The sequence below is a fragment of the Dermochelys coriacea genome, chromosome 8 (genome assembly GCF_009764565.3).
Source record: "Dermochelys coriacea isolate rDerCor1 chromosome 8, rDerCor1.pri.v4, whole genome shotgun sequence".
NCBI classification, from domain to species: domain Eukaryota; kingdom Metazoa; phylum Chordata; order Testudines; family Dermochelyidae; genus Dermochelys; species Dermochelys coriacea.
In genome coordinates, this window is record NC_050075.1 from 37,499,766 (window position 1) to 37,526,483 (window position 26,718).

At 54.9% G+C, this 26,718-nt stretch overlaps 1 protein-coding gene across 3 annotated transcripts; it reads left to right on the plus strand.

The window, feature by feature from the left end:
* The first annotated feature begins 7,563 nt into the window (after window positions 1-7,563).
* On the plus strand, window positions 7,564-26,581 carry WDR55 (WD repeat domain 55). 3 transcript variants are annotated; one of them, XM_043520200.1, is made up of 9 exons: window positions 7,564-7,595; window positions 18,864-18,923; window positions 19,897-20,039; window positions 21,147-21,247; window positions 22,008-22,095; window positions 22,942-23,121; window positions 23,531-23,630; window positions 23,961-24,130; window positions 25,060-26,581. In XM_043520200.1, exons 2-9 carry the CDS (start codon window positions 18,891-18,893, stop codon window positions 25,379-25,381), a joined length of 1,137 nt encoding a protein of 378 aa, XP_043376135.1. In that variant the 5' UTR covers window positions 7,564-7,595; window positions 18,864-18,890; the 3' UTR covers window positions 25,382-26,581. The 3 variants fall into 3 exon arrangements, with proteins under 3 accessions (XP_043376135.1, XP_038270362.1, XP_038270363.1); XM_038414434.2 differs by lacking the exon at window positions 7,564-7,595 and adding an exon at window positions 14,081-14,233; XM_038414435.2 differs by lacking the exon at window positions 7,564-7,595 and adding an exon at window positions 14,509-14,826.
* The last annotated feature ends 137 nt before the right edge of the window (window positions 26,582-26,718 follow it).

Consider the following 26,718-nt stretch of genomic DNA (forward strand, 5'->3'; position numbering starts at 1 on the left):
TCAAGAGAGAGAAATTCATCAAGCTGTGGCATCAAGTGCTCCAATAACTGCTAAGGTGATGAGCCAGGTGCGTGATAAGACTTTAGTGAAGACTGAAAAGGCATTAAACTTATGGCTGGAAGACATGAACCATAAATGTGTGCCTATCGATGGCAACACATTGAGAGAAAAGGATCTTAGCCTCTATGCGCTGTTGAAACCTCCCACCGAAGAGGGACAGCCTTCTGATGAGAAGGAATTCAAAGCCAGGCAAGGTTGGCTTAACAGTTTAGGAACCGCTTCAACCTCAAAAATGTGCAGACTACTGGTGAAGCTGCATCTGCCAATGAAGAGGCAGCAAAAGTCTACTCTGAACAATTGAAGAAAATCGTAGAAGAAAAGGGCTATCTTCCAGAACAAGTTTTTAATGCTGACGAGACTGGGCTCTTCTGGAAAAAAATGCCCAACTGCACTTACACTTCGAAATCAGAAAGACAAGCCCCTGACTTCAAAGCAGCTAAAGACTGTGTGACTGTGTTGTTTTGTGGCAATGCGGCTGGGCATTTAATAAATCCAGGCTTGCTCTACAGGGCTGCAAATCCCCATGCCCTAAAGGCAAGAACAAAAATCTCCTGCCTGTGTTCTGGCAATCAAATAAAAAGGCTTGGGTAACAGCAGCATTATTTCTGGATTGGTTCCACAAGTGTTTCATTCCGGAGGTCAAGCAGTACCTTGAAGAGAAAGGACTTGACTTTAAAGTGTTGCTGATCTTAGACAATGCTCCTGGCCACCCTGTGGCACTCCGGTTTGCGCATAACAACATTGAAGTCATCTTCCTCCCCCCCAATACCACCTCCATCCTCCAACCTCTCGATCAAGGTGTGATTCGCTGTTTCAAGGCCACGTTCATGAGGCTTACATTCTCACAGATACGTAGCGCTATGGATGCTGATCCCAATCTTAATGTGATGGAGTGCTAGAAGTCCCTCAACATTGCCAATTGCACCACTTATATTAAACAGGCAATAGAGGCAAACAAGCCTGAAACAGTCAATGCATGTTGGCGAAACCTATGGAAAGAATGTGTGAATGATTTTAAGGATTTCCCGACCATTGACAAAGAAGTGAAACGCATTGTTCAGGTAGCCAGGCAAGTGAGTGGTTTCGTCGACATCCTTGAGGAAGAAATTGAAGAATTAATTGAGAGCCATAGAGAAACACTGACAAACGAAGAGTTAGAGGAACTGAAAAAATCGTCTACAGAAGACAAAGATGATGACGACAAACAGGAAGAGCCAGCAAGTTGGAATCTTCATAAATTTGCTGAAGAGTTCCAAGCAGCGAAACACGTGAATGATTTAATTTTTGAATACGATCCCTCTATGGAATGAAGTCTCAAAATCACATATAGTATTATGGACGATTTGAGACCATATCCAGAAATGGTTGAGCAGCTCAAGAGACAACAGCAACAGTTGCTGATCACCATGTTTTTCAAGCAAAAACAACCAGCAGCAGATGAGCCTACACAATCAACTTCTCGAGCTGAACCAGAGCCAACCACTTCGTCTACAACTCGCTCTCCATCACCCAAGCTATCCGTCACCTCTGTCTCCTGGATCGACATCAAGCCCTGACGACCCCCTGTAATTAAAAAGACAGTACTGTAAAATTATATTTTGCATATTACTCTTTATTATATACTGTACATTACTGCTCTGGAAGAAAAATCTAACGGGCCTAAACTAATAGGCCTAAAACTTTGGTCAAGTGTGTGTTGTGACGGGGCAAGGCCAGATGGCTATAGAAAAGTAGTCTTATTGGGATCCGGGAAGTGGGCGGGCAAAGCCCGTCCACTGCTAAAGGATCCCCCCCAGCCTAAAAGGGCGATCCACAGGACCTAGATACCCAAAAAATTCCGGGGGACAACTAATGAAATAACAGGGACAGGAGTGCAGCCAAAGGGTCAAACGAATGGAACCGGACGGGAACATCGAGCAGAGAACCCCGGACAGCGCCCACTGCTCCTCAAAGGCGTCAAGGGAGTCAGAGGATGCCACCCAGAGGAACTCTGCCCGGATACGTGAACGGACCGAGGATAGGAAATAGGCCCCACAGTCACAGAAGACTCCATTGGCCAACCTCCTCACTCTGGTTTTATAGATGGCCATTTTAGCTAGGGCCAGGAGGAGGTTGACCAGGAGATCCCGTGACTTTGTGGGGCCACGGATAGGAAGTGCATAAATGAGAAGGTGAGGGGAGAAGTGTAACCAAAAACGTAATAAAATATTGGTGAGGAGCCGGAATAGGGGCTGCAGACTGGCACACTCCAAGTATACATGTGCCAGGGTATCCCTCATACCGCAAAAGGGGCAGGTGTCTGGGATTGAGGTGAACCGCGCCAGGTACACGCCCGTGCTCACACCTCCATGAAGGAGCCGCCAACTGACATCCCTGGCGGGCCTTCGGACTAAGGTGGAATATAGGCTGGCCCACCGGAGCTCCTCACCCTCCAAAGGTGGCAGGAGATCCTGCCATTTTGTATCGGGGCGGGACATGAGGGTGAGGGCGTGAAGGGTGTGGAGCACGAGCGTGTATAGATGTTTTCTTGGCGCGGTTTGAAAGCAGACCGGCTGCATCTCGTGCAGCCAGCTTCCAGTGAAGGGGTGAAGGGGTCGGTTGGGTCCACGGGGCAGGGGTCCAATTAAAAGGTCCGGCGGGCCTGGGGTAGTGGGTGGGCGGGGCGTGCCCTCGTGCAGGACCCGGTCGAGATGAACCCGAGTACCGGGCGGCAAAGCGGCCTTCATCTCCTGAAGTATGCACCGGGGAGTACAAGGTCTGGAAAGCCCCATGCGCTGAGCGAGCGTCAGGGGATCCAGCCAGTCTCCCCGGTCATAGTCCAGGAGGTCTCCGACTCTTGTGACCTCTGCCAGAACCAACCTCTGGCGCACCGAGCGGGACTCCGCCACCTGCACACGGAACTGGGGGTTGTGTAGCAGGGGCTCTGCGAGGAGATCTGTCCCCTCGGTGGCTGCCACGGACCTGGTCGTTGAAAAGAGTTTCCAGGTCCGGAGGAGGTCCTGGTAGAAGATTGGCAGCCCGGAAAGGTCTCGCGGAAGACCTCTCGTATGGAGATAAAGGAGCTGCCGGTCGTATCGGAGCCCTCGAAAGCGGCGCAGGAAGGCGTGCGCCAGTATGCTCCATGCCGGACTACCTGCACCATAAAAGAGCCTCTGCAGGGTCTGGAGGCGGAAGACATGGACCTGAATAAGCAGACATTTTAGGCCCTGCCCTCTCTCCTCCAGAGGTAGGTGGAGAACCCTGCAGGGACCCAGTGCAGTCCTGACCAAAAGAACTCCAGAATCGATGTCCGGAGGTTGGCCAGGAAACTCGGGGCTGGGACCAGGGTGTTGAGCCGGTACCAGAGCATGGACAGGACTAGTTGATTAAGCACTAGCGCTCTCCCTCGAAGGGAGAGGCACTGGAGTAGTCCTGTCCATTTCCGGAGCCGCTCTATCACACCGCCCTCTAAATTTTGCCAGTTCTCCGGCGGAGAGGGATGCGTGGCAGAAAGGTAAACGCCGAGATAGAACAGCGAACCCGTGCTCCACCGGATGGCCTGAAGCGCGGGTGGGAGGGAGCTCGCCTGCCGACAGTCCCCTACCACCGAGCCGGAGCTCTTGACCCAGTTGACCTGTGCGGAGGAGGCTGCCAAATAGATGGCCTGGCAAGCCTCCACCCACGCCAAGTCGCTCGGGTCCTGGACCACAAGGAGCACGTCATCAGCGTACGCCGACAGGACCAGCCGCAGCTCCGGCTCCCACAGCACCAACCCTGTCAACCTCCTTCGGAGGAGACAGAGGAAGGGCTCGATCGCCAGAGCGTACAGCTGGCCCGAGAGGGGGCACCCCTGCCGTACTCCTTACCCGAAGCTGACCGGTTCAGTCAGGGTCCAGTTGAGCCTGACCAAACACTCTGCGGAGGCGTACAGCATCCGGAGAAAACTCACAAGCTTGCGTCCAAAGCCAAACGCTTGCAGAGTGCTCAGGAGATACCCGTGATCCACCCTGTCGAACGCCTTCTCCTGATCTAAGGACAGGAGGGCGAACGACAGACCATCCCTACATCCGAGTTCCAATAGGTCCCGGACCAGATATAGATTGTCGAAGATGCTGCGGCCCGGGACGGTGTAGGTCTGGTCTGGGTGGACCACGTCCGCCAGCACAGACCCTAGCCGCAGCGAGATGGCTTTTGCCACGACTTTGTAGTCCGTGCTGAGGAGCGAGATGGGACGCCAATTTCATAAATCGCGGAGGTCCCCCTTCTTCGGCAATAAGGCGAGCACAGCTTGCCTGCATGAAAGAGGGAAGACCCCGCTCTGCAAAGACTCGGCCCAGACAGTGACTAGGTCTGGGCCCAGGACGTCCCAGAACACGCGGTAGAACTCCACGGTCAGCCCGTCTATTCCCGGAAATTTATTGGTGGGCATGCGATGGAGGGCTTCCGAGAACTTGGCCAGAGTGAGAGGCAGCTCTAGCCGGTCTCGGTCGCCCACGCTGACCGTCGGGAGCTCCTCCCAGAGCACTCTGCGTTAGGATCGGTTGGATCCGGGGAGAAAAGGCTTGCATAGAAGGCTCTCGCCCTCCCGCACATCTCCACCGGATCCGTAAGGGGGGTGCCATCTTCTGCCAGTAGGCAGATGACATGTTTTTTAGCCCCCCTCTTTTTCTCCAGGGCGTAGAAGAAGTGGGAGCCACGATCCATCTCCCGAAGGAGACGGATGCGGGATCGAACAAAGGCACCCCGGGCCCGATGGTCCTCGAGGGTCCGGAGCTCCTCCCGCTTCTCCTGGCACGCTCCGCAGAGGGGTGGATCCTCGGGGCTGGCGGCCAGACGCCTCTCCAGCTCTAAGACCTCCCGTTCCTACTGCTCTCTTGCTGCATCCCTCCGTTGGTTGGCGCCCCGGGTGTAGTCACGGCAGAAGAGCCGGGCGCGCACCTTCCCTAGGTCCCACCACTGCCGCACCGAGGGAAAGGCACGCCACTGCCCTCGCCAGGCCAGCCAGAACTCCCGGAAGGACGCCACGAAGCCCGCATCCTCCAGAAAGCTGTTGTTAAAATACCAATAGGCCGGCCCCGGCCTCTCCGCGCAGATGGAGGCTGTCACGGTGGCTATATGATGGTCAGAAAATGGGGCCGGCCGGATGCTGGAGGAGTGGGCTCGTGAAAGATGAAAGCGTGATAAATAAATGCGGTCCAACTGGGAGTGGTGCGTCCGATGGGCCTCCACCCGGACAAAGGTGAACGTGGAAGTGTCATCCGGGTGGTGGTCGCGCCAGACGTCCACCAGGGAGTGGTGTTCGACTATCTCCTGGAGGACGGCGATGGCGGCCGGGCTCTACTCGGTCCCCAAGCGGTCCCGCTCCTTAAGGGTAATGTTAAAGTCCCCTCCCAGGACCAGGCATTCATGAGGATCCAAGGTGCCGAGGAAGGCGGACGCCTGCTGATAGAATTGCAGCCGCTCCGGGCTCGCTGCTGGGGCATAGATGTTGACGAGGCTGACTATGAGCCCCTCCATGCGGACCCGGAGGTGCAGCAGGCGGCCCGGCACAGCCTCGGCGACCCCCAGTACCTCGGGCCGTAGGTCGGGGGAGAACAGGGTCGCCACTCCGGCCGTACGAACCGTGAGGTGGCTAAAGTAGACCCTGTCCCCCCAATCCAGCCGCCAGCTGTCTTCGGCGGTCAGATGTGTATGGGTCTCCTGCAGGAAAACCACAGAGTACCTCCCCTCCTGAAGGAAAGAGAGCACCTGGGACCTGCGGGGACCCATCCTACAGCTGCGGGTGTTCAATGTAGCAATGGTAAAAGGTGCCATGAGGAGGGCAGGGGGGGATCCTCGCCGGCAGGGACGCTCGCGGCTCCCGACGGGCCGCGCAGCAGTCCGTGACCCACCCCGTAGGTGAGTAAGGAGTCACGGAAGAGGCGGACCTGCTGGTAGGCCGCGGCGCCCTGCCTCCCGGTCCTTTTACCCTCCCCCATGAGGGCCCTTGCGGCCCAGAGGATTTGATTAAAGTCCCCCCATCGCTGGAGAGCAAGCTGGACTTTGTTGCGGGAGCCACGGATGTCTTCTAGAAACTCCTGCAACTCCTCTCGCAGCGCATAGGGGGCTGGGGTTAAGGTCTGGTTACTCCCCGACGGGGCCCTTGGTACAGCCCCGTGGCCCACCAAGACGGGCAGACAGGGTGCGGACCCCCGATGGGGCTCCTGATGGGTTGACCTGAATGCTGGGGCGAGAGGGGGCGGCGGAGGGAGGATAGCAGCCCCTGGTAGGTCGGGACAGGTAAACACAAAGGACACTCCCTGGGAGTCATCTGTTGGAAAAGGGAAGGAGACAGCCCCAGGGGCAGCAATAACATCTCGGGAGGTGGACGGGATAGGGGCAGGGGCAGGGTTAGAGGTGAGAGTCTGGGTGGGGAGAGGGCTCTCAGTGATGCCGGGCGCAAGCTCTATGCTGGATTTGGCAGCCACGGCATCAGTAGGTGGACTCTCTTCTGTAGGGCCCTCTCCCGGGAAGGAGGTCGAATGCTCCTCGCCAACGAGGGGTGCCCCTGGTGGCTCAGGTCCTGGCTGCGTGGCACTGGCCGTCGCCTCAACAGGCTTGGCGGCTCTCAGCGGGGTGCCCTCTGCAGCCGGGTTGATGGAGGAGTCCAGGGGCTCCTCGGAGGTGGGAGCGGAAGCAACGGTTAGGGGGAGGGAACATGGGGAAAGGGGGGCTGGAGTGAAATCGTCCAGATCGAGGCCCGCTGGTATAGGGTCGTCCTCCCCCTGGGTAACCGGGGTCAAACCCAGGGCCTTGATCTCCTCGTATATGGATGGGAAATCCTTTTCCGCCACCCCGGGATGCTCCCCACTGGCACCTGACGCGATGATTGCTTCGGGGCACACTGGAGTTTTTAGATGGTGCCTTGGGGGTCTTGGAGGGGAAGGACTCCCGTGGAGGGGTGATACTGCCTTCCAGTGGTGCCACGTCATCCCCAGCCGGCTCTGGTGGATGGAAAACACCCGTGGGCAGAGTGGAAGGCTCAGCTTCGGTGCCCCCCTTCCTGGTCTTCCGGGGGGCCTCCGCATCAGATGGAAGAAGCGGAGCTCGAGCCTTCCGCTTGCCCCGCTTCCCCTGGACTAAGGCCCAGCCCTCCATGGCATCATCTGGGGGCTGGCTAGCAGGGATTGTGTCAAGGGGCAGAGGCGATGGCTCAGTGACTCGAGGGGATAATGGTGGGGCAGCACAAGGGAGGGAAGATTCCCCTTGGGGCGGGCCCTCTCCCATGGCCGGCTGTGTCCCTGCTGCACCCTCCTCCACAGGCCCCGCCAGATTGCAAGCAGCAGGGGCGGGGCTCTCCCGCTCGTGTGATCCCATCCCTTCCGTCCTCGGATGGTCTGTTTCCGTACCCTCTTTCCTCCCCTGTCTCTAGCTCCTGCCCCGAAGGTGGCTTGACAAGCCATTGACTGGTCTGATCACCTCGCCTGAAGAGACAGAGTATGCGGCGCCAGCCGATGCTCTTTGCTGAAGGGAGGATGTAAGACAGTAGTGGAGACCCTAAACAAAACCTTCCCTTTGTGACTGTAACGAGTGAATTAAATTAAGTACTGGGGGCCAAGAAATCCAAAAAGGATTCCACTCTCGCCAGGTGAAGTATTGGGGGCCAGAGGATCCAAGAGGATTCCCCTCTCCCTAGGTACAAATGCGGGCCGGTGAATCAAAAAGGATCATCATCCCGCCAAAAGCCATACCGGCATACTATATGTATACAAATTATAAGCCTTTCACTTGCAAGTTTTTAGAGAAATGGAATTGGTATATCAGGGATGATCAGAAATTACAGTTTCCCTTAAAGGGAAGTTTCGACCTTGACAAGATTGTGCACCTCAGAGGCGCACTTCTTGCCAATAATGTCGGACAAGGTCAGTTTGATGCATATTTCAATTGATATGGGGAAACAGAAAAATGGCGCAGTGAATCTCAAATGAGGAGTCTCAAGGACTCCCAGGAGAAAGTTAAAACACAATTAAAAGAGGCAAAGGAGAAATTAACTCTTTCCCAAACCCCGGCTGGCCAGCAAATACCTCTTTACCCTTCAAGGCCCCTTCAGAAAAACCTGTCAGCCCCATCCACAGATCTCATAGATTTATACTTAGAATGTAGACACCTGACTGCCCCTACATCACCTAGACAGGCAAGTGCAGGTCCATCCACGCAGGGCGGAACAAATGTGGAGGGCAGTGGATCCCACATGCCTCCACCAGACTACAGTCTGGAGGCTGACTCCACTATCCAGGGACCCCCCGCTCCAAGCAGTAACACCAATGTGAGCATCTGCTTCACCCCCTTCCCCTGAGTTGCCCTCATATCCCACAGGGAGACCAATCACTACCCTAGCAGACTCAGTCCAATACATAGATGAACTGCCGGAAAGTTCATTTGGACCGCCAGCAAGGAATACTAGACAACAGAAGTTACGATCCCAGGGGCCTCTCACGTTCAGCTCTCAGCCCCCATCTCCCCATTATGAAACAGCGTTCCCCTTGCGTCAACTCCCAGGCCTAGGTGTTGATAATTCAGTTCAAGCAACCCTGGTGACTGTACACGCCCCTTGGTCTCCCACAAATCTGTATAATTTGATTAAAAAATTCCCTAAAATAAGGGAAGACCCCCGTCAAATTTCAAGAAGAATTTAAAACAGTCATAAGCTGTTACAACCCTAACTGGGCAGATTTAAATCAACTCCTAAAAGGAGTCCTGCCCAGGGAAACATTAAATCACCTCCTACAAGAGGCCCAGTGGCTCAGCGATGACCAAGGCCATAATAAACACAGACAGGAACAACCTGCTGGATGCAGTTCTCAAAATCTGCCCCAAAAAGGCAGATTAAACTAAAATTAGTGCTTTTAAACAAAATAAAGGAGAAAACCCTGCTTATTATATGCAGCGCATTAAGAACGTTTTCAAGAAATATTCTGGCATAAATAATGCAGAGGAATATGCTAAACAAGCCATAGTGGCCGCTTTTGTCCAAGGACTCAATCCACGATTGAGAGACCAATTAAAAATTGGTACCATAGATTGGGAAGAAAAAAACCCAGACAAAATTCTGGCAGTCTCCCAGCATTACTACTGTCAATTAGAAAAGAAAAAGGATGACATTGAAACTAAATTAATGACCCTCCAGATCCAGAATATACTGAAACCCCACAGCAACCATCTGTTAAGGGGAAGAGGAGGGAGACCTAACAGAGGTCCCCACCATTCCCCTACTCAGGGGCAATTCAATGACGCCTGTTACTGTTGTGGACCGGTGGGCCATTGGAAAAGTAATTGTCCCAATCGCTTTAACCAACCAATCGACCCTGCCCTTGCACCGCAATATTCTTCCCCTGTTCCTTTGTTAGGATAGCCAGGAGATGGGTAGCATCATTGCTCCATTTGTCCCTTTAAACCAAACAGGACCATATGTAAACTGTATAATTAATGGCACCCCTACCTTTTGCCTGCTAGATACCGATGCCTCGCGGTCCACCCTCCGCGCAGGCAACTTCCCTTCCCTTTCAGTAACCTCAGAAATAGTAAATGCAGTAGGAGTGAGCAACACTCCTATTCCCCATCCCGTCTCCTCACCTCTGACTGTCCCACCCCTCTCCCCATATGACTGTGCCCAGCCCACCCCTGCTCCAAACTGGACAGATCCCAACCCCCTCTCCTCTCCTTCCCCAAACTGGACCTGTCCCGCTCCCTTCCCCAGATGACAATGCCCCTGCTACCTCCCATAAAGTGGACCTGTCCTGCCCCCCTCCATAGATGATGGCTCCCCCGTCACCTCCTCCAAACTGAACTCTTCCAGCCCCCCTCCCCAGACGATGACAATGCACCCCACCGCAATCTGGACACGTCCTGCACCCCTCACCAGACAACGACAGTGCCTTCCCACCCCTCTCCCCAGATGACTGCGCCCCACCTGCTCCTCCTGAAAATTGGACCCATCCTGCTCCCCGCCCTTCCCCCAAACTGGACCCATCCTTCCCTCCTCCCCAGACAATGGAGTGCCCCACCCCCTCCCCCAAACTGTACCGGCCCACGCCCCCAAAGACAACGGCGCCCCCTTACCCACTCCCCCAAACTGGACCTGTCCTGCCCCCCTCCCCAGATGACAGCATCCCACCACCGCAAATTGGATCCGTCCTTCCCCTCCCCAGAGGAGGGCACCTCCCACCCCAGACTGGACCCATCCCACTCCCCTCCCCAGACTATGGCACCCCCCCACCATTCCCACAAACTGGACTTGCCCCTCCCACCTCCCCAGACAACATTGCCCCCTGCACCATACTGGACACATTTTGCCCCCTCCTCAGACAATGGCACCCTCCTGCCCCAAAATGGACTAATCCCACCCCTCTCCCCAGATTATGGCGTCCCCAGCCCTCTCCCCCAAACTTGACCCATCCTGCCTCCCTTTCCAGATGACAGTGTTCCCTGCCCCCTCCCCCAAACTCAACCCGTCCTGCCCCCATCCCCAGACGATGGCACCCGTGATGCCCCAAACTGGACATGTCCTGCTCCCCTCCCCAGACCCAACTAGACCCATCCCATCCCCCTCCCCAGATGATGGTGTCCCCTGCCCCCTCTCCCAAACTCAACCTGTCCCGCCCCTCTCCCCAGGCAACACCGCCCCCGGCACCCTCCCCCAAACTGGATCTATTCCCCCCCTGCCCCCAAATTGGACAAATCCTGCCTCCCTCCCCACAAAATGGCACCCCCGTGCCCTCCCCAAAATGGAACCTTCTGTGACGAAGTGGGGGGGTTATCCTTGTTATGTTGTATGTGAGTCTTACTGTTGAACCTATGTAAGTTTTACTGTTTTGCATAAATAATGTGTACCTGTTTCCCTGTGTGCTGCACTAATACCTCGGTGGTGGGAATAGGGGTGTGTCACTTTGTCTGAGATCTCTGGGGCAGGTGAGGCTGTTCCAGCTGTCTGCATGTATGCTATGACTGGTGCCCTTTGTAACCTGAGACCCAGGAGGGGAATGCAACCAGGTGATGACCAGCTGACTCTTTTCCCGGGAAGCAAGACAAAGACAAGGAGGAGGGCAACATAAGAAGGGCCACACTGGTCAGACCAAAGGTCCATCCAGCCCAGTATCCTGTCTACCTACAGTGGCCAATACCAGGTGCCCCAGAGGGAGTGAACCTAACAGGTGATGACTAAGTGATCTCTCTTCTGCCATCCATCTCCACCCTCTGATAAACAGAGGCTAGGGATACTATTCCTTACCCATCCTGGCTAAGGTTAATGGACTTAACCCCCATGAATTTATCTGTTTCAGAGTAGCAGCCGTGTTAGTCTGTATTCGCAAAAAGAAAAGGAGAACTTGTAGCACCTTAGAGACTAACAAATTTATTTGAGCATAAGCTTTCATGAGCTACAGCTCACTTCATGCGATGAAGTGAGCTGTAGCTCACGAAAGCTTATGCTCAAATAAATTTGTTAGTCTCTAAGGTGCCACAAGTTCTCCTTTTCTTTTTATGAATTTATCTAGTTCTCTTTTAAACCCTGTTATAGTTTTAGCCTTCACAACCTCCTCAGGCAAGGAGTTCCACAGGTTGCCTGTGCACTGTGTGAAGAAGAACTTCCTTTTATTTGTTTTAAACCTGCTGCCCATTAATTTCATTTGATGGCCCCTAGTTCTTATATTATGGGAACAAGTATTCTCAATCCCTTTTTTAATGATTCCTAACATCCTGTTAACTTTTTTGACTGCCGCTGCACACTGCGTGGACGTCTTCAGAGAAATATCCACGATGACTCGGGGGTGTCTGAGGTCGGGTCGCTGGAAGCTGGCAGTCTGCTTGGGGGGACTGGAAGAGGGGGAGTCCATGGTTTCCGGCCCAGGACTCCCCAAGATGGACTTGGCTCAAAGTCACTGATTTCTGTGCTAACAAGTTCTGTTCTACGCTGTGTTCCTGTCGACTAATAAACCTTCTGTTTTACACTGGCTGAGAGTCATGTCTGACTGCGGAGTTGGGGTGCAGGGTCCTCTGGCTCCCCCAGGAGCCCTGCCTGGGTGGACTCGCTGCGGGAAGCACACAGCGTGGAAGGGGATGCTGAATGCTCCGAGGTAAGATCTAGGAAGGTGAAAGCAGTGTAAGCTTCTTGCCCTGCCGCCATGCTACACCAGAGTTTTGACTGGCCTCATATGGAGTAGTTCCAGAGCATCGCCTTAATGACTCCGAGACAACTTCCTGCTCCACTCCCCAGATGACAGTGCCCCTGACCCCTCCACCAAACTGGATCCCTCCCGCTCCACTCCACAGATGACGGCGCCCTCCGTGCCCACCCACAAAATGGACACATCCCACCCCCCTCCCCAGATGATGGCACCGTCCTGCCCCCTCCCCAGATGATTGCACCCTGCCCACTACTCCCACAAACTGGACCCGTACCACCCCCCTCCTCAGACGACAATGATGATGCCCCCCACCCCAATCTGGACACGTCCCACCCCCCTCACCGGATGACTGTGCCCTGCCTACCCCTCCTGCAAACTGGACCCGTCCTGCCCCTCCCCCAAACTAGACCCATCCCGACACCTCCCCAGAGGACTGTGCTCCCACTTCTACCCCAAACTGGACCTGTCCCACCCCCCTCCTCAGACAAAGGCGCCAAAAGCTCCCTCCCCCAAACTGAGCCCATCCCGCCCCCTCCCCAGATGATGGTGCCCCCTGCCCCTATCCTGCCCCATTCCCCAGACAACAGTGTCCCCTGCCCCCTCTCCCAAACTGGACCCATCCCTCCCTCCTCCCCAGACAATGGCGCCAAAGGCCCCCTCCCCACTTTGCCCGTCCCAAGTCCCTGCCCCAGAAAATGGCACTCCCCCACCCCAGATAATGAGCCCCCCCAACCCTTTCCCCAAACTGGAGCCATCCCATCCCCCTCCCCAGATGACGGTGCCCCCCCTCCTCCAAACTGAACCTGTCCCGCCCCCCCAGGTAACAGCACCCCCCGCCCCTTCCCCCAAACTGGACTCGGCCTGCAACCCTCCCCAGATGACAGCACCTCCACTACCTTTCCCAAACTGGACCTCTCCTGCCACCCTCCTCAGACAATGGCGCCCCCCCGCCCCAAACTGGACCCCTCCCACCCCCCTCCCCAGATAGAGACAGCTTCCCCCCTGCCCCAAATTGGACCCATCCTGCCCCCCTGCCCAAATGACGGCTCCACCATCCTCCCGCCAAAGTGGACCCATCCCACCTCCCTCCCCAGACGACGGTGACCCTGTTTCCACCCCCAAACTGGGCCCGTCCTGCCACCTCCCCCATATTTCATCTCTTGCCCCCCTCTGCAGAGGATGGCGCCCCCAGCCCTAATCCAGACCTGTCCCGCCCCCCTCCCCAGAAGACGGCACCCCACCTATCCTCCCACTCCCCTCTCCACACGACAGCACCCTCACCCCGCTCCAAACAGGATGCGTCCCGTCACCCTCCCCAGACAACGGTGCCCCACCACCACCTCCCCCAAACTGGAGCCCCCCCCGACCATGGCACCCCTGCCCACTCCCCCAAACCGGCCCCTTCCCCCAGACAACGGTGCCCCGCTCCCTCCTCCAAATTGAACCCATTTTGCCCCCTTCCCCAAATGACCGCTCCCCCTCTCCAAGCTGAACCCCTCCCGCTCCCCTCCCCAGACTACGGCGCTCCTGCTCGTAACTGGACTCGCCCCCCCCCTCCACAGTCCACAGCGCACCCCCGCCGCTCCCCGAAACTGGAGCCGACAACGGCGCTGACGCCCCCTTCCCCGGCTGAGCCTGGCGGGAGCAATGGGGGCAGCGCCCGCTTGAGCGCTGAATTGCAGAGCAACGAGCGCGGGTCCCGGCCCGGCGGGGGAATGTTCCGCGCGCGCAGGGGTGGAGTCGGCTCGGGGAGGGGCAAAAGGCCGGCGAGCGGCCGCGGGCCTCGAACCCGCGGGAGCTGGGTTGCCAAGCGTTTGAAGAGAAGAAGTAACCGCGGCGCGAGCGGGCCCTAAGAGCGCTCAGCGGGGCGTGGCCACGCAAACGGCTAGCGCGAGAGGTTAAAAGTCATAAACCCGCGGCGGGTCCTGGAAGGGGAAAGGCCAACCCGGCGCCTACCGCAAGCGCCTGACTGGAACGCATCCGCTTCTTCCCTGCCAGGACCGCCCCGTGCCGCGCGGGTGGCACCCGCAGAGGTGAGCGTGAGCCGATTCCTTTACCAGAGCGAGGCGGCCACGACGCGAGCCGGTAGCGGGTGTTGGGGGGAGGAAATGCGCCCCCCCCGCCCCGCCCCGCCCCGCCTCGCGGGACCCTGTTCTCCCCTCGGCCAGCCAGCGGCCTACGTGTCCCGGTCCGGCCGCGGGTTTCTTGGGCTGCCGCCGCGCGTGCCGCCGCATCAGAGAGGGAAGCCGCTGGGGGGGGCCGGGGGCCGGGAGGCTGCGGCGCGCGGGAGGCGGCTCGAGGCTTTTGGCGCAGGGTAGCGGGTGGAAACTTTTCCTTCCCTTCCCTCCTTTGGCGCGGGGAAGGGAGGTTGGAATCCCTCGTTTCCCGATTCGGCCAACCCGGGCATCGGCTCCCGGCACCGGGACAGGCCTGTCCCTGCGCCCTGCGCTCGTGGGCAAGCGATTTAGCCCGAGGTTCCTGCCAAAGCGCTCAGCAGAGGAGTTAAAATGATGAGGGGCATGGAGCAGCTTCCAACTGAGGAGGGATTAAAAAACCTGGGACTTGTCAGTTTGGAAAAAAAGATGACGAAGGGGGGATCTGATAGAGGTCCATAAAATCACGACAGGTGCGGAGAAAATAAATAAGGAAATGTTATTTACTCCTCCTCCTAACACAAGAACTAGGGGTCACTCAATGAAATTAATAGGCAACAGGTTTAAAAGAAACAATAGGAAGTATTTCTTCACACAGTGCACCGTCAACCTGTGGAACTCCTTGCCAGAGGGTGTTGTGAAGACCAAGATTATAACAGGGTTCAAAAAAGAATTGGATAAATTCATGGAGGATTAGCCAGGATGTTTGCCAGATGCTGGGAATGGGCGACAGGATGGATTACTTGATGATTACCTGTTCAGCTCATTCCCTCTGAAGCAGCTGGCATTGGCCATTGGAAGACAGGATACTGGGCGAGATGGACTCTTTGGTCTGACCCAGTATGGTAATTCTTATGTAGTAGCTACTAGAGTTTGTATTTTAAATATTATTAGCCTCCAGAGTTAATGTCTCATTGAGATGAATGGGCCAGTTCATACCTGAGAACTCTTGTTACAGGCTGCCCATAGGCCTGGATCTGCCTATGTGTTAATGTTTAGGTTGCACTTGAAAGGTTTTTTTCACAGGCATCCGTGCTAAGACTTGATAGCTTGTCTGTTAAAAGAAAAGGAGTACTTGTGGCACCTTAGAGACTAACAAATTTATTTGAGCATAAGCTTTCGTGAAGTGAGCTGTAGCTCACGAAAGCTTATGCTCAAATAAATTTGTCAGTCTCTAAGGTGCCACAAGTACTCCTTTTCTTTTCAGGTAAGGTGAGCTATTACCAGCAGGAGAGTGTGGGGGGGAGGGGACGACTTTTTGTAGTGATAATCAAGGTGGGCCATTTCCAGCAGTTGACAAGAACGTCTGAGGAACAGTGTGGGGTGGGGAGGAATAAACATGGGGAAATAGTTTTACTTTTTGACCTATCCACTCCCAGTCTTGATTCAAGCCTAAGTTAATTGTATCAGTTTGCAAATTAATTCCAATTCAGCAGTCTCTCTTTGGAGTCTGGTTCTGAAGTTTTTTTTGTTGAAGAATTGCAACTTTTAGGTCTGTAATCAAGTGACCAAAGAGATTGAAGTGTTCTCCAACTGGTTTTTGAATGTTATAATTCTTGATGACCGATTTATGTCCATTTATTCTTTTACGTAGAGACTGTCCTGTTTGACCAATGTATATGGCAGAGGGGCATTGCTGACACATTGATAGATGTGCAGGTGAACGAGCCTCTGATAATGTGGCTGATGTGATTAGGCCCTATGATGGTGTCCCCTGAATAGATATGTGGACACAGTTGGCAATGGGCTTTATTGCAAGGATAGATTCCTGGGTTAGTGGTTCTGTTGTGTGGTGTGTGGTTGCTGGTGAGTATTTGCTTCAGATTGGGGGGCTGTCTGTAAGCAAGGACCGGCCTGTCTCCCAAGATCTGTGAGAGTGATGGGTCGTCCTTCAGGATAGGTTGTAGATCCTTGATGGTGCGTTGGAGAGGTTTTAGTTGGGGGCTGAAGGTGATGGCTTGCGGCGTTGTGTTGTTTTCTTTGTTGGGCCTGTCCTGTAGTAGGTGTTTGTGTTGTTTCTAAAAGGAGTGCCGGGATTCCTGAGCATGATTCTACAGCAATTGGTTTGTCCCCCTTATACCTGGGGCCCTGACCTGCTTGCATCATATCTAGCTTTGCTGACGTTGTCTGTCTGCACTCTTTGATTCAGTACATTCACCTCTTCAACCGTTGCTACACATGAACTTGCACTGGTCTAACCAAAGATGTGTTTTTAAACTGATTTAGTTACACCACAGCAAACTCCTTTACGGACACACATGTATTGATTTACAGGGACTTTCACTCATTTAACTAAACTGGTTTTTACACAGATTTAGTTAAACCAGTCCAATTTCTGTGTGTAGACCAGGTCTAAGGCTCTGTCCACATTGCAGGAGAAGGGCTGTGTTAACTGATTCCATTTTTTTTAAACAATAGGTGTTCCTTTCCCATCCCCTGCGAGTATTTAGCAGCAACTCTTGTTCCTCAATGGAGCCCTATAGCCCTGCCCTTCTCTTTGTGCCCCATAGAGGACTCGGAGACGTTTTGTCTTCCTTTTGACCAGCTGTGAGGGGAGCAGCTGTTATTCTTCAGGGCAACTGCACCTGTATTCCCCCTCTGCTGGGTGGAGGCATGGGTCTCTCTCCCTCCTGACTGGTGTTTTTCTTGGCTGCACAGTTCCCTACCTATACTGTAAAAGCAGCAAAGAGTCCTGTGGCACCTCATAGACTAACGGACGTATTGGAGCATAAGCTTTTGTGCTGAATTCACCCACAAAAGCTTATGCTCCAATACATCTGTTAGTCCATGAGGTGCCACAGGACTCTTTGCCGCTTTTACAGATCCAGACTAACATGGCTACCCCTCTGATACTTACCTAAACTATGTTATTCCCAGCAAGCTGGGCAGCCTGGACAGGCCAGTGGCTGCACTTTGCTCTTCCTCTTCAGAGGCTTTAAACAGTACAATTGTGCACAGTTACAAGTTACCCCACAACTCTTTCTAAGCAAGCACATTTATTCTGAAGGTGAAAGCATTACAGAGAAAACATTAAAACAAAGCATGCTAATAAGCTTTCCAGAGATCACCCTCTCACTCCAACAAGGGCTCTGGTGAAATCAGCCCTTCAAAGCCCACAAAGGGATTTTTCTGTGGCTACAAGTTCATAACTAGGGCACTACCAAATTCATGGTCCATTTTGGTCAATTTCACAGTCAAAGGATTTTTAAAATAGCTGAAATCATGACGTTTATTATTTAAAACTGAAATTTCATGGTTTTGTAATTGTAGGGGTCCTGACCCAAAAAGGAGTTGTGAGGAGTCACAAGGTTATTGTGTGTGGGGGGAGGGGGTTGTGGTACTTCTACCCTCACTTCTGCGCTGTTGCTGGCGATGGCGCTACCTTCAGATTTGGAGAGTGGTGGCTGCTGGCTGGGAGCCCAGCTCTGAAGGCAGAGCTGCCATCAGCAGCAGCACAGAAGTAAGAATGGCATGGCATGATATTGCCACCCTTACTTCTGCGCTGCTGTCTGCAAAGCTGGGCCCTCAGTCAGCAGCTGCCACTCTCCAGCCAACCAGCTCTGCAGGCAGCAGTGCAGAAGTAAGGGTGGAGCATGGTCTGGGATTGCCTTCCTTACTTCTGCGCTGCTGCTGGCAGGGTGCTTCCTTCAGAGCTGGGTGCCTAACCAACAGCCACTAGCCTCTGGTTGCCCAGTTCTGAAGGCAGCACAGAAGTAAGAGTGGCAATATCACGATTCCCCTAAAATAACCTTGCAACCCCTCTGCAACTCCCTTTTTGATAACCCCCCAATTTGATAAACGCTGGTCTCCCCCATGAAATATGTATAGTATAGGGTGAAAGCACACAAAAGACCAGATATCACAGGGGGAGACCCGATTTCACAGTCCGTGACGTGTTTTTTCATGGCTGTGAATTTGGTATGGCCTTATTCGTAACAGCTTCAGCTCAAAACAAGTACATCCGTGAATAGGTTAGTCTTTCCTTTGTACAGCCTGGGCCTTTGTCTACTGCTTATCTGTTTCCAGAATCTGAAGATCAATCGTCCTCTTCTCAGGATATAGCTCCAGAGGGCTTTTGCATAACTAGAGATGAGAATTTGTATTTTCCTCCCCTGGAGATTTCCCCACTTGACACTGTGTCCAAAAGCTCATTCTGGGCTTATTATTCAGTATAGTAATTTGAAGTTCCTAACTCACATCCCATCTCCCCACAGCGAGGTCACATACAATCCTTGATAACGCACAACCTTTGTGTTTGATACAGTGGACTCGAAAGATACTTAATTCAATGGGATTTTTCCAGGCTATAGCAGGAAATAGTCATATCTGTCACAGTAGCATCTCCTGAGTCCTGGCCCCAGGGGACATTACTTGCTGGGGCTGGAGTGGGTCCATTTGCCTTGAATGTATTCCCTTGGTTGTAGCTGATTGGAGGCAGCTCTAGCAACCTGCTCCCCAGGATGCACCTTCCCCCACTTAAATCTGATGGTCTCTTTCTCCTTCCACCTAGGGAACATCTCAGGAGCTGGAGGCAGCCATGCAGGAGGAGGAAAATGCAGGGCATATGCAGGTGGGCTCCCCCCTTTGGGTGCATGTTGGATGGGCGGTGGGGAACTCTGCTGGTGTCCCCCTTGTGTGCACACAGGGGAGAGTGGAATTGAGCGCCCCGGAGGCTCCTTGGCTGACCATCTAGCTCAGGGGTGGGCAAACTTTTTGGCCCGAGGGCCACATCTGAGTGGGGAAATTGCATGCAGGGCTATGAATGTAGGGCTGGGGCAGGGGGTTGGTGCGGGGTGTGGGAGGGGATGCGGTGTGCAGGAAGGGGCTCAGGGCAAGGGGTTGGGGCAGAGGAGGGGTGCGGAGTGTATGAGGGGGCTCAGGGCAGGGGGTTGGGGTACAGGAGGGGTGTTGGGTATGGCAGGGGTTGGGGTTTAGGCAGGGGGCTCAGGGGTTTGGGGTGTAGGAGGGGTGAGGCAGGGGGCTCAGGGCAGGGGGTTGGGGTGCAGGAGGGGTGCGACAAGGCTCAGGGCAGGGGGTTGGGGTGCAGGAGGGGATCGGGGTCCGGGCTCCGGCCCGGTGCCACTTACCTGGAGCAGCTCTGGGGTGGCAATGGCGCACACCGGGGCCAGGGCAGGCTCCCTGCCTGCCTGCCCTGTCCCTGGCCCCACGCCTCTGCTCCAGGAAACGGCCGGCACCAAGTCCCTGTGGCCCTGGGGGGGGTGGGGTGGGCAGAGGGCTGAGTGCGCTGCCCTTGCCTGTGAGTACCTCCCCTGAAGCTCTCATGGGCTGCAGTTCCCCGTTCCTGGCCAATGGGCGCTTCGGGGGAGGTACCCACAGGCTAGGGCAGCGCATGGAGCCTTCCTCCCTTAGGGGCCACAGGGACGTGATGCTGGCCGCTTCCTGGAGCGGAATGGGGCCCGCAGCGCCATGGGGGTGGCAATCCGGTGGGCCAGATCCAAAGCCCTGAGGGGCCGGATCCAGCCCGCAGGCTGTTGTTTGCCCCCTCCCCCCTAATCTAGCTCATGTCTCTCTACCTCACAAAGGCAGATCTGGAGCAGGAGGAGCTGGAGCCCAGACTCCGAGACACCCCAGAGGACATCTCCTTTGAAGCTGCTGCCAACACCATTGCCTTCCACCCCAGCCAGGACATCCTTGCAGCCGGCGATGTGGATGGTGATGTCTATGTGTGAGTTGGATCTATCTGAGAGAAGAGCACTGTGTAGATAATCAGCAACAGGCAGTACAACCAGGGAGCTGCAAGGAAACCCCCAGGGGTCAGCACTGCCCAGGAGACAGAGAGAGAAGGGCTCCTATGGGGTGAAAACTGTGGGTAGGGGTCCGTGACCCCATGGCCCATCCAGCTCTACCCCACCACTGTCGATAGGAGCCAGGCTCAGCTGCTGGAGGTGATGGTGCCGGGAGAAGCCATGGGTTTGGGGAGAGGCTTCCTGTGGAGAGTGATGTGTGTTTAGAGATGGTTTTTTCCATGCTCCAAGTCTAAGCTGACTTGAAGAACCCACTTATCTCTGCAGAGGAAGATTGAGGCTGGGCAAAGCTGCTTCCAGTATTGGAGCATTGGCATTTGGGATGCTGTAGCTGGGGTCATATCATCCTTCCTCTGCCAAGGGCTTAGCCTGGGAACAGGTTCTTAGCTGGCATTTCTCCATTTGGCTGCTACAAATCTGTTTTGCACTCACACCGGTGTAGCGCAAGGTCTCTGCCTCTCACTGCACCTGCCATCTCTCCCAGCTGCAATGGTGCCTCTTTAGTGACCTGCCTTGGAAAGCATTAGATTAGATTTCTAGGGAACCTGCCCGGCATGTTCAAACCAATGGGATTGTGAGGGACTGTGAAGATTGGTCTCCTTCTATGTGGGGAGTCCCCAGTTCCTGATAGTGAGCGCTGGGAAGCAGGGGTCTCCCTTTGTGGGAGCTGATCCTTGATGCTGAGATGCCACCTGTTCCTTTCCCATCACACAGCTGGGGCTCCTGCTCCACTGGGATCTTTTTTTCTTCCATGTGAATCCAGCTCAAACCTCTGACTCCTGTTTCTCTTCCACCCCTGGGGACTGGCGATGCCCCAGCAATCTAGACATGGCACATCCCTCCCTTCTCCAGTCCTGCACCATGAAAGCCCCCTCTGGACACACACCTCCCCATTCCTGCACCAGGAGCCCCTAACTTTGGATCTGAATGCTCCTTCCACACCCATAAGCTGTGCTCCTCAGCTGGAAGGGCAAAACAGGGAGCAGCTCCTCACTGGTATCCCCTTAACACACATGCTTTTGTTTCAGGTATTCGTACTCTTGCCTGGAGGGTGGGAACCGGGAGCTCTGGTCCTCAGGACATCACCTGAAATCCTGCCGGGAAGTGTCCTTTTCCCACGATGGACAGAGTGAGTGCACCTCCCCTCGGTTTTCTCACACCATTGTAGTGACCTGTGCAAACTCACTGGGTGGAGGTCAAGCTAGCAAGGAGGATGCCTTTCTCTGTCTTCTGGGGGGCAGCCCTTCTCCTTGCACCCTGGAAGGGGGGCTGCTGAGCCTCTCTGGGTCACAGCCATGCAAAAGTGTGAGGAGTTTGCAGGGGTTTGATTAGAAGTCTCTCAGCCAATTGCTGAGCAGGCCAAGCTGTGCTTGGCTCAGGAAATGTGCTGAGCTCCCAGCCTGCAGATAAGATCCCCCTGCAATCAGCTGTGCCTGGGAGTGAGGGATCCAGGGAGCATGGGGGAAGTGTAGAGAGGCAGGGCAGGGGCTGCTTGACTGTTGCACAGTAACTGTTCAGAGCCATTCATTCAGTCCGTACTGTGGAGACTATAAATCTGAGAGGTGTGGCGGGGGGCAGGGCTCCCAGGCTGAGACTTTCCCATGCTGCTCTTTCTCCTCCCTCACCAGACTGCCAAGGGTTTCCTCCCTGTAGCTCAGAAGTCCCATTCTGCTGCAATGTTTCTGCTCCCTAGCACACTGTGCTACGCTGGGTCCTGGCTGGCTTCATGATCAGAGTCCAGGAGTAACAGCAATCCTGCGGGAATGCTGCTGGTGAGGGATAAGCACAGGACCTGGGCACTGGAGTTGGGTAACTTGGTGTCATTCGTGCTGCTCTGGTTGCTGAATGGGCTGGGGATGCCGAATGTATACTGTGTGTCTTGTTGCCAGAGCTCTTCACCGTGTCCAAAGATAAATCCATCCACATCCTGAACGTGGAGGAGGGCCGATTGGTGACACGCTTCTCCAAGGCTCACAGGTATGTGTCTATAGGGGATTCCCAGTCCCACGCAACCCTCCAGCCCTGCCCTGCCCAGCAAGGGCATCCTGGGAACTGGCTGCCCATGGTCCCTAGAGCAGGAGAGTGGTTCCTCCCTGAGTGTCCTTTGGCTCATGTTTCCACTAAAGCTGGCTACTCCCCTTGGCAGGGAGCTGGTCTCCCATGCACTCTTGCCCATCATGTCCTTCCCTGATGCTGAGTGCTGCTCAGTGCTGGCTGGGCCATGTGTGGGATGGGGAGCAGGGAAATCTGCCCTCAGGCTGCCCTGCATGGTGGGGCTGTCAAAGACTCAGGTGGGACGCTGGGGCAAAGAGCAGGCCAAATGACCAAAACCCTGGAGCCAGCCATGGAGCCAGGACTGTAGTGGCTGCCTGCTGCGTCCAGATGGCCACTGGTCACCCTCTAGCGTCCTCTGGCTTAGTTGGGCTGCAGAAACTAGCTCTGGAGGGAGCTGGTTCCTTCCTCCCCCACACACACTGGTGGGAGGTGCTGCCCTCTCCAGATGGCCCCCTTGAGAGGGTCGAGAACTTTCAGGGAGCTCTCCGCTTCCTGAAGATGGGCTCCTTCCATGCTCCCTCACCCTAGGAGCACCCGGTGTGCTGGGGGTGCCAAACTCCCCTCTCCCCCAGATTCCACCTGTGCTTGGTACTGTGGCTAGAGCCACCATGTAGTCAGACCTCCCTGACAGGGCCTTTGAATGGCAGATGGCTCTCTGAGGTGTCTCCAGTCCTTGCCACAGCAGGGAGCATCTCACAGGGCTGCCTCAGCTAGAAAAATTCTCACAGTCTCTGATGCTGCTGGTGACTGGGGCGGGGGTCTCCACAGCTCGGCCCTGAACAGCCTGCTGGTGATAGACGACCACCTCTTTGCCACGGGAGACGATGGTGGGATGCTGAAGGTGTGGGACCTCCGCAAAGGCACAGCCATCATGGAGATGCGGCAGCATGAGGAGTACATCAGCAGCATGGCCATAGACGAGAACAAGAAGCTCCTGCTCACCACCAGGTGATGTTGGGCTCCTCAGCCACATGTGCCGGGGCTCCTGCAGGCAAATGGGGCAGCAAAGCCTGCTCCGGGGGGCCTGAGAGCAGCTCCCCTAGGGGGAGAACAGGTTTGTTCGCACCTTGTTGGTTCTGCTTGTCTAATGCAGATGGCACAGTTGTCTCCGCCCTCGAAGGAGGGGGTAAGTGCTGTTATCCCCATGGCCTCAGACTCTGTCTGACCCCAGACTCTCTGTAATCACCTGGAGTTTGTTGTGCTTCTCATCCTGGACAATTTCAAATGGGGGATCGCTTATACCCTCTCTCTGAAGTATGCAGCCACCTCTGGGAGTTATACAGGTAATAACTGCCAGGACAGGAAATGAGGACTCCCATGTCTAAGTGAGTGCAATGTACCGCTTTGGTTCCCACAGTGGCGATGGAACCATGGGTGTCTTCAACATCAAGAGACGGCGCTTTGAGCTGCTCTCAGAGCCTCAGAGTGGAGACCTGACGTCCATCGCTCTGATGAAGGTAGGAGCTCACAGGCCATCTGTGACTGTCCTTCATGTGGGAGTAGCAATACGGAGCCAGATTTCCCTGCCTCAGCACTGAGCTGTCCCAGACGTGGGCAGCGGTGGGTGCCCCAGTGCCCTTTAATGTTCAGCCATGAGCTCGAAGGACCCTGCTGAGTTAAACATGGGGACTCCCTTGACTAAGAGGAAAGGAGCCCATTCCGTCCCTTTCTCCCTGTGCTATCGGCCCCTGATTGAGCACTTCCTGCTAGAGAGCCCATGTGGGGAGGGGAGGATCCTGTCCTGAGCTGCTGCTTTTTCAGCTCCGCCTCATTCACTTCTTGTCCAGAGGGGGAAGAAAGTGGTGTGTGGCTCTAGCGAGGGGACCATTTATCTCTTCAACTGGGATGGTTTTGGTGCCACAAGCGACCGCTTTGCAGTGAAGGCCGAGTCCGTCGACTGCATGGTCCCTGTCACGGAGAATGTCCTGTGCACGGGTTCCATTGATGGAGTCATCAGGTGAGAGAGCCCAGTGCTGGCTCCTGGCAGGGAGGCTGGGAAAAGGGGGGCTGTCTGCCTTGTTTCTGCTAGTGGGGCTGGGAGGACAGGATGAACTTCTGCTCGGAGGATCTACAGGGTGTGAATAGCAAGGAGAGTGGGGGGAGAAGGGCCAAGGGGGTAGGAGTACTGGGGTAGAATTGAGGTAGGCAAAATATCAGGAGATATTTGCCAAAGGCAAATGCAGTCGTGGAATAATCTACCAAGGGAAGAGGTGGGAGCCCCATCGGTAGGGCACATTACAAGCAGACAGGGCAAAGCCCTGGGAGAGGTACTGCAAGGGAAGCTCCTGCCCTGATACTGGGGGATGGACTTCAGACAGCCTATTGGGTTGGATCCTTCTGGGTGCCTCTGTGAAAGGGCTGTTGGTGGGAACTCTTGGGAGCTGTGCTGCTAACGCCACGGAGGCAGTTAAACTGGAAGAAATCAAAACCCCAGGCTGGCCTCGCTGTGTGTTCAGGGCTGTTCCTACTGTGTGTTTCATTCTGGGTGCTCCTGGTCTCAGTGCGTTTCCCTTCCTGGGTTCTGGCATTCGGCTCCACCCAGCTGTTGCTGCTGGATTTGGATTCATTACATTAATTCCTGACAGTGAAGTGAGGATCCATCTCCTTGGAGATGGACCTACTGAGCTTGCTTACCAAGCCCTGAATTTGGGACTTAAACCAGTTGGCACTTTCCCTCTTCTAAGCTCTCGGCATTCCCAGAGGACCCCCATCTAGTAGGTAGTGATGGGGTAGCATACAAGGTTACTGGACAATTGGCCCTATATTATAGTCTTCTAATCTTAGTGCCCCAGAACACCTCCTTTTGGTGGGTGGGTTGGCTGGAATACCACACATAGTTACTGCACAGCTGGCCCTCCATTAATCAAGCTTCTGTTCTTGTCCCAGGGCGGTGAATATCTTACCTAATCGGGTGATAGGCAGCGTTGGGCAGCACCTGGGGGAACCCATTGAACAGCTGGCCAAGTCCCACACTGGTCAGCTGCTGGCCAGCACTGGCCATGACCAGAAGGTGAAGTTCTGGGACATCTCATCACTCTGCTCCATGGTGGTGGATGATTACCGGAAGAGGAAGAAGAGTGGGCAGCTGAAGGCCCTGAGCTGCAAAGCCTTGGGCGGCAGAGAGGACTTCTTTGCCGACATGAGAGAGGTGGCAGAGGCCCCGAAGGAGGAGCAGGAGGAGGAGAGCGACAGCGATGACAGTGAATGATGGAAGCCCAGTGGCCTTTGGGAGATTCCATGGCCAGAAAGCTCCGTGGGGACATTGACTATGAAGCCAGCAGATTCTGCAGCCATGGGAAGGATGCATCCTCGCTGTGTTGTGGAAGCAGCTGGAGGTCGAGCTTATTTCCCCATAGAGGACTGGCTCCTCTGGGAGTGTTCCTGCAGGCCAGAGTGCTAGCAGGGGCCTTGGTGCAGCTGAGTTGACAAGGTGCAACATCCCTCTCTGTATTCCTCATTAAAGGCTAATAGAGGTCTTATGGGGAGAGGGGCTGGAACCTCCTGCCAGCTGGGATGACCAGGCTTTGTTTGAAAGAAGCAACTCTCCTGATGGGAAAGGAGTGTCTCCAGTTTTCTCTCTCCAAGAGGAAAAAACCTACCTCAGTCCCCCCTCTGCCCCAGCCCTTCCCTTGTGAGCTCTCACGAGCACCAGCTGCCTTATGGGACCAGGGCTGAGTCCTGAATTCCTTCCCCAGCCCTGCTGCTTGGCAGGAGCCTAGAGGTGAATGTGGTGGTCTGTGCTCCAGGAGCTCTCTCCAAACTCCTTTGTGTACCAAAGAATCCCTGCAGCCTCTGGAGCATGGGAAATGCAGGGAACAAAGTGAATTCCAGTCTCCTCTGCATGGAACACTGAGTCAGAGCCCTAGAGCATCTGGCTGTGCTTGTCTAAAGCAGGTGCCTGAGCTTTGAGTGCCGCCTGTGGGATTACACAGCAGAGGGTTCCCTGTTGCTCCTGTGTCACCCAAGATGCCGAAAGCCACTTTCTCAGAACTGCTGCTTAGGCACCTGTAGTAATGAGATGTGGGACAGGGAGGGGAATGGGAAGAAGAATCTCCCCAGCTGCCAGCCATGTTTCACACCAACCCCCTCCCTGGCCTCTTGAAGTTTGCTACAAACTACTGAGCTCAGAGCCCCTTTGCTTGTCTGGGCAATATGGGCACTGTTGCCAGCTGTATTTCTGTCAGGTCAGGCTCTCCCCAGCCACCCTCACAACTTCTCCTTCCTTTAAAGGTGTCTACAAGAAAAACAGCCAGTTGCACCAGCTTCTTTCCAAGCTGAGAAGATTCATGTAGATAAGAAACTTGGACAAGCCACAGTGCAGGGTCCCAGTGCTGCCTGTCTCAGGAGAGTAACTGATTCCCATTGTGAATTTGTATGTGAATAAACCACCAGGAAGCCTGTGTCCCAAGATGGCTGGGATCACTTTATGTGACGGGGTTGGGTGTATGTGATAATCCAGCAGAGTTTGCTATTAGATCAGTACTGCCAGTATGTTCTAACAGTGAGAGTGTGTGTGACTGACAATCACACTGCTACTGCTATGGC

Coding starts and splice junctions, on each gene's coding strand:
- WDR55 (XM_043520200.1), top strand. CDS start 18,891: ATGCAGGAGGAGGAAAATGCAGGGCATATGCAG. Junction 23,122..23,530: donor AAGCTCCTGCTCACCACCAG/GTGATGTTGGGC, acceptor TGGTTCCCACAG/TGGCGATGGAACCATGGGTG. Junction 24,131..25,059: donor TCCATTGATGGAGTCATCAG/GTGAGAGAGCCC, acceptor TTCTTGTCCCAG/GGCGGTGAATATCTTACCTA.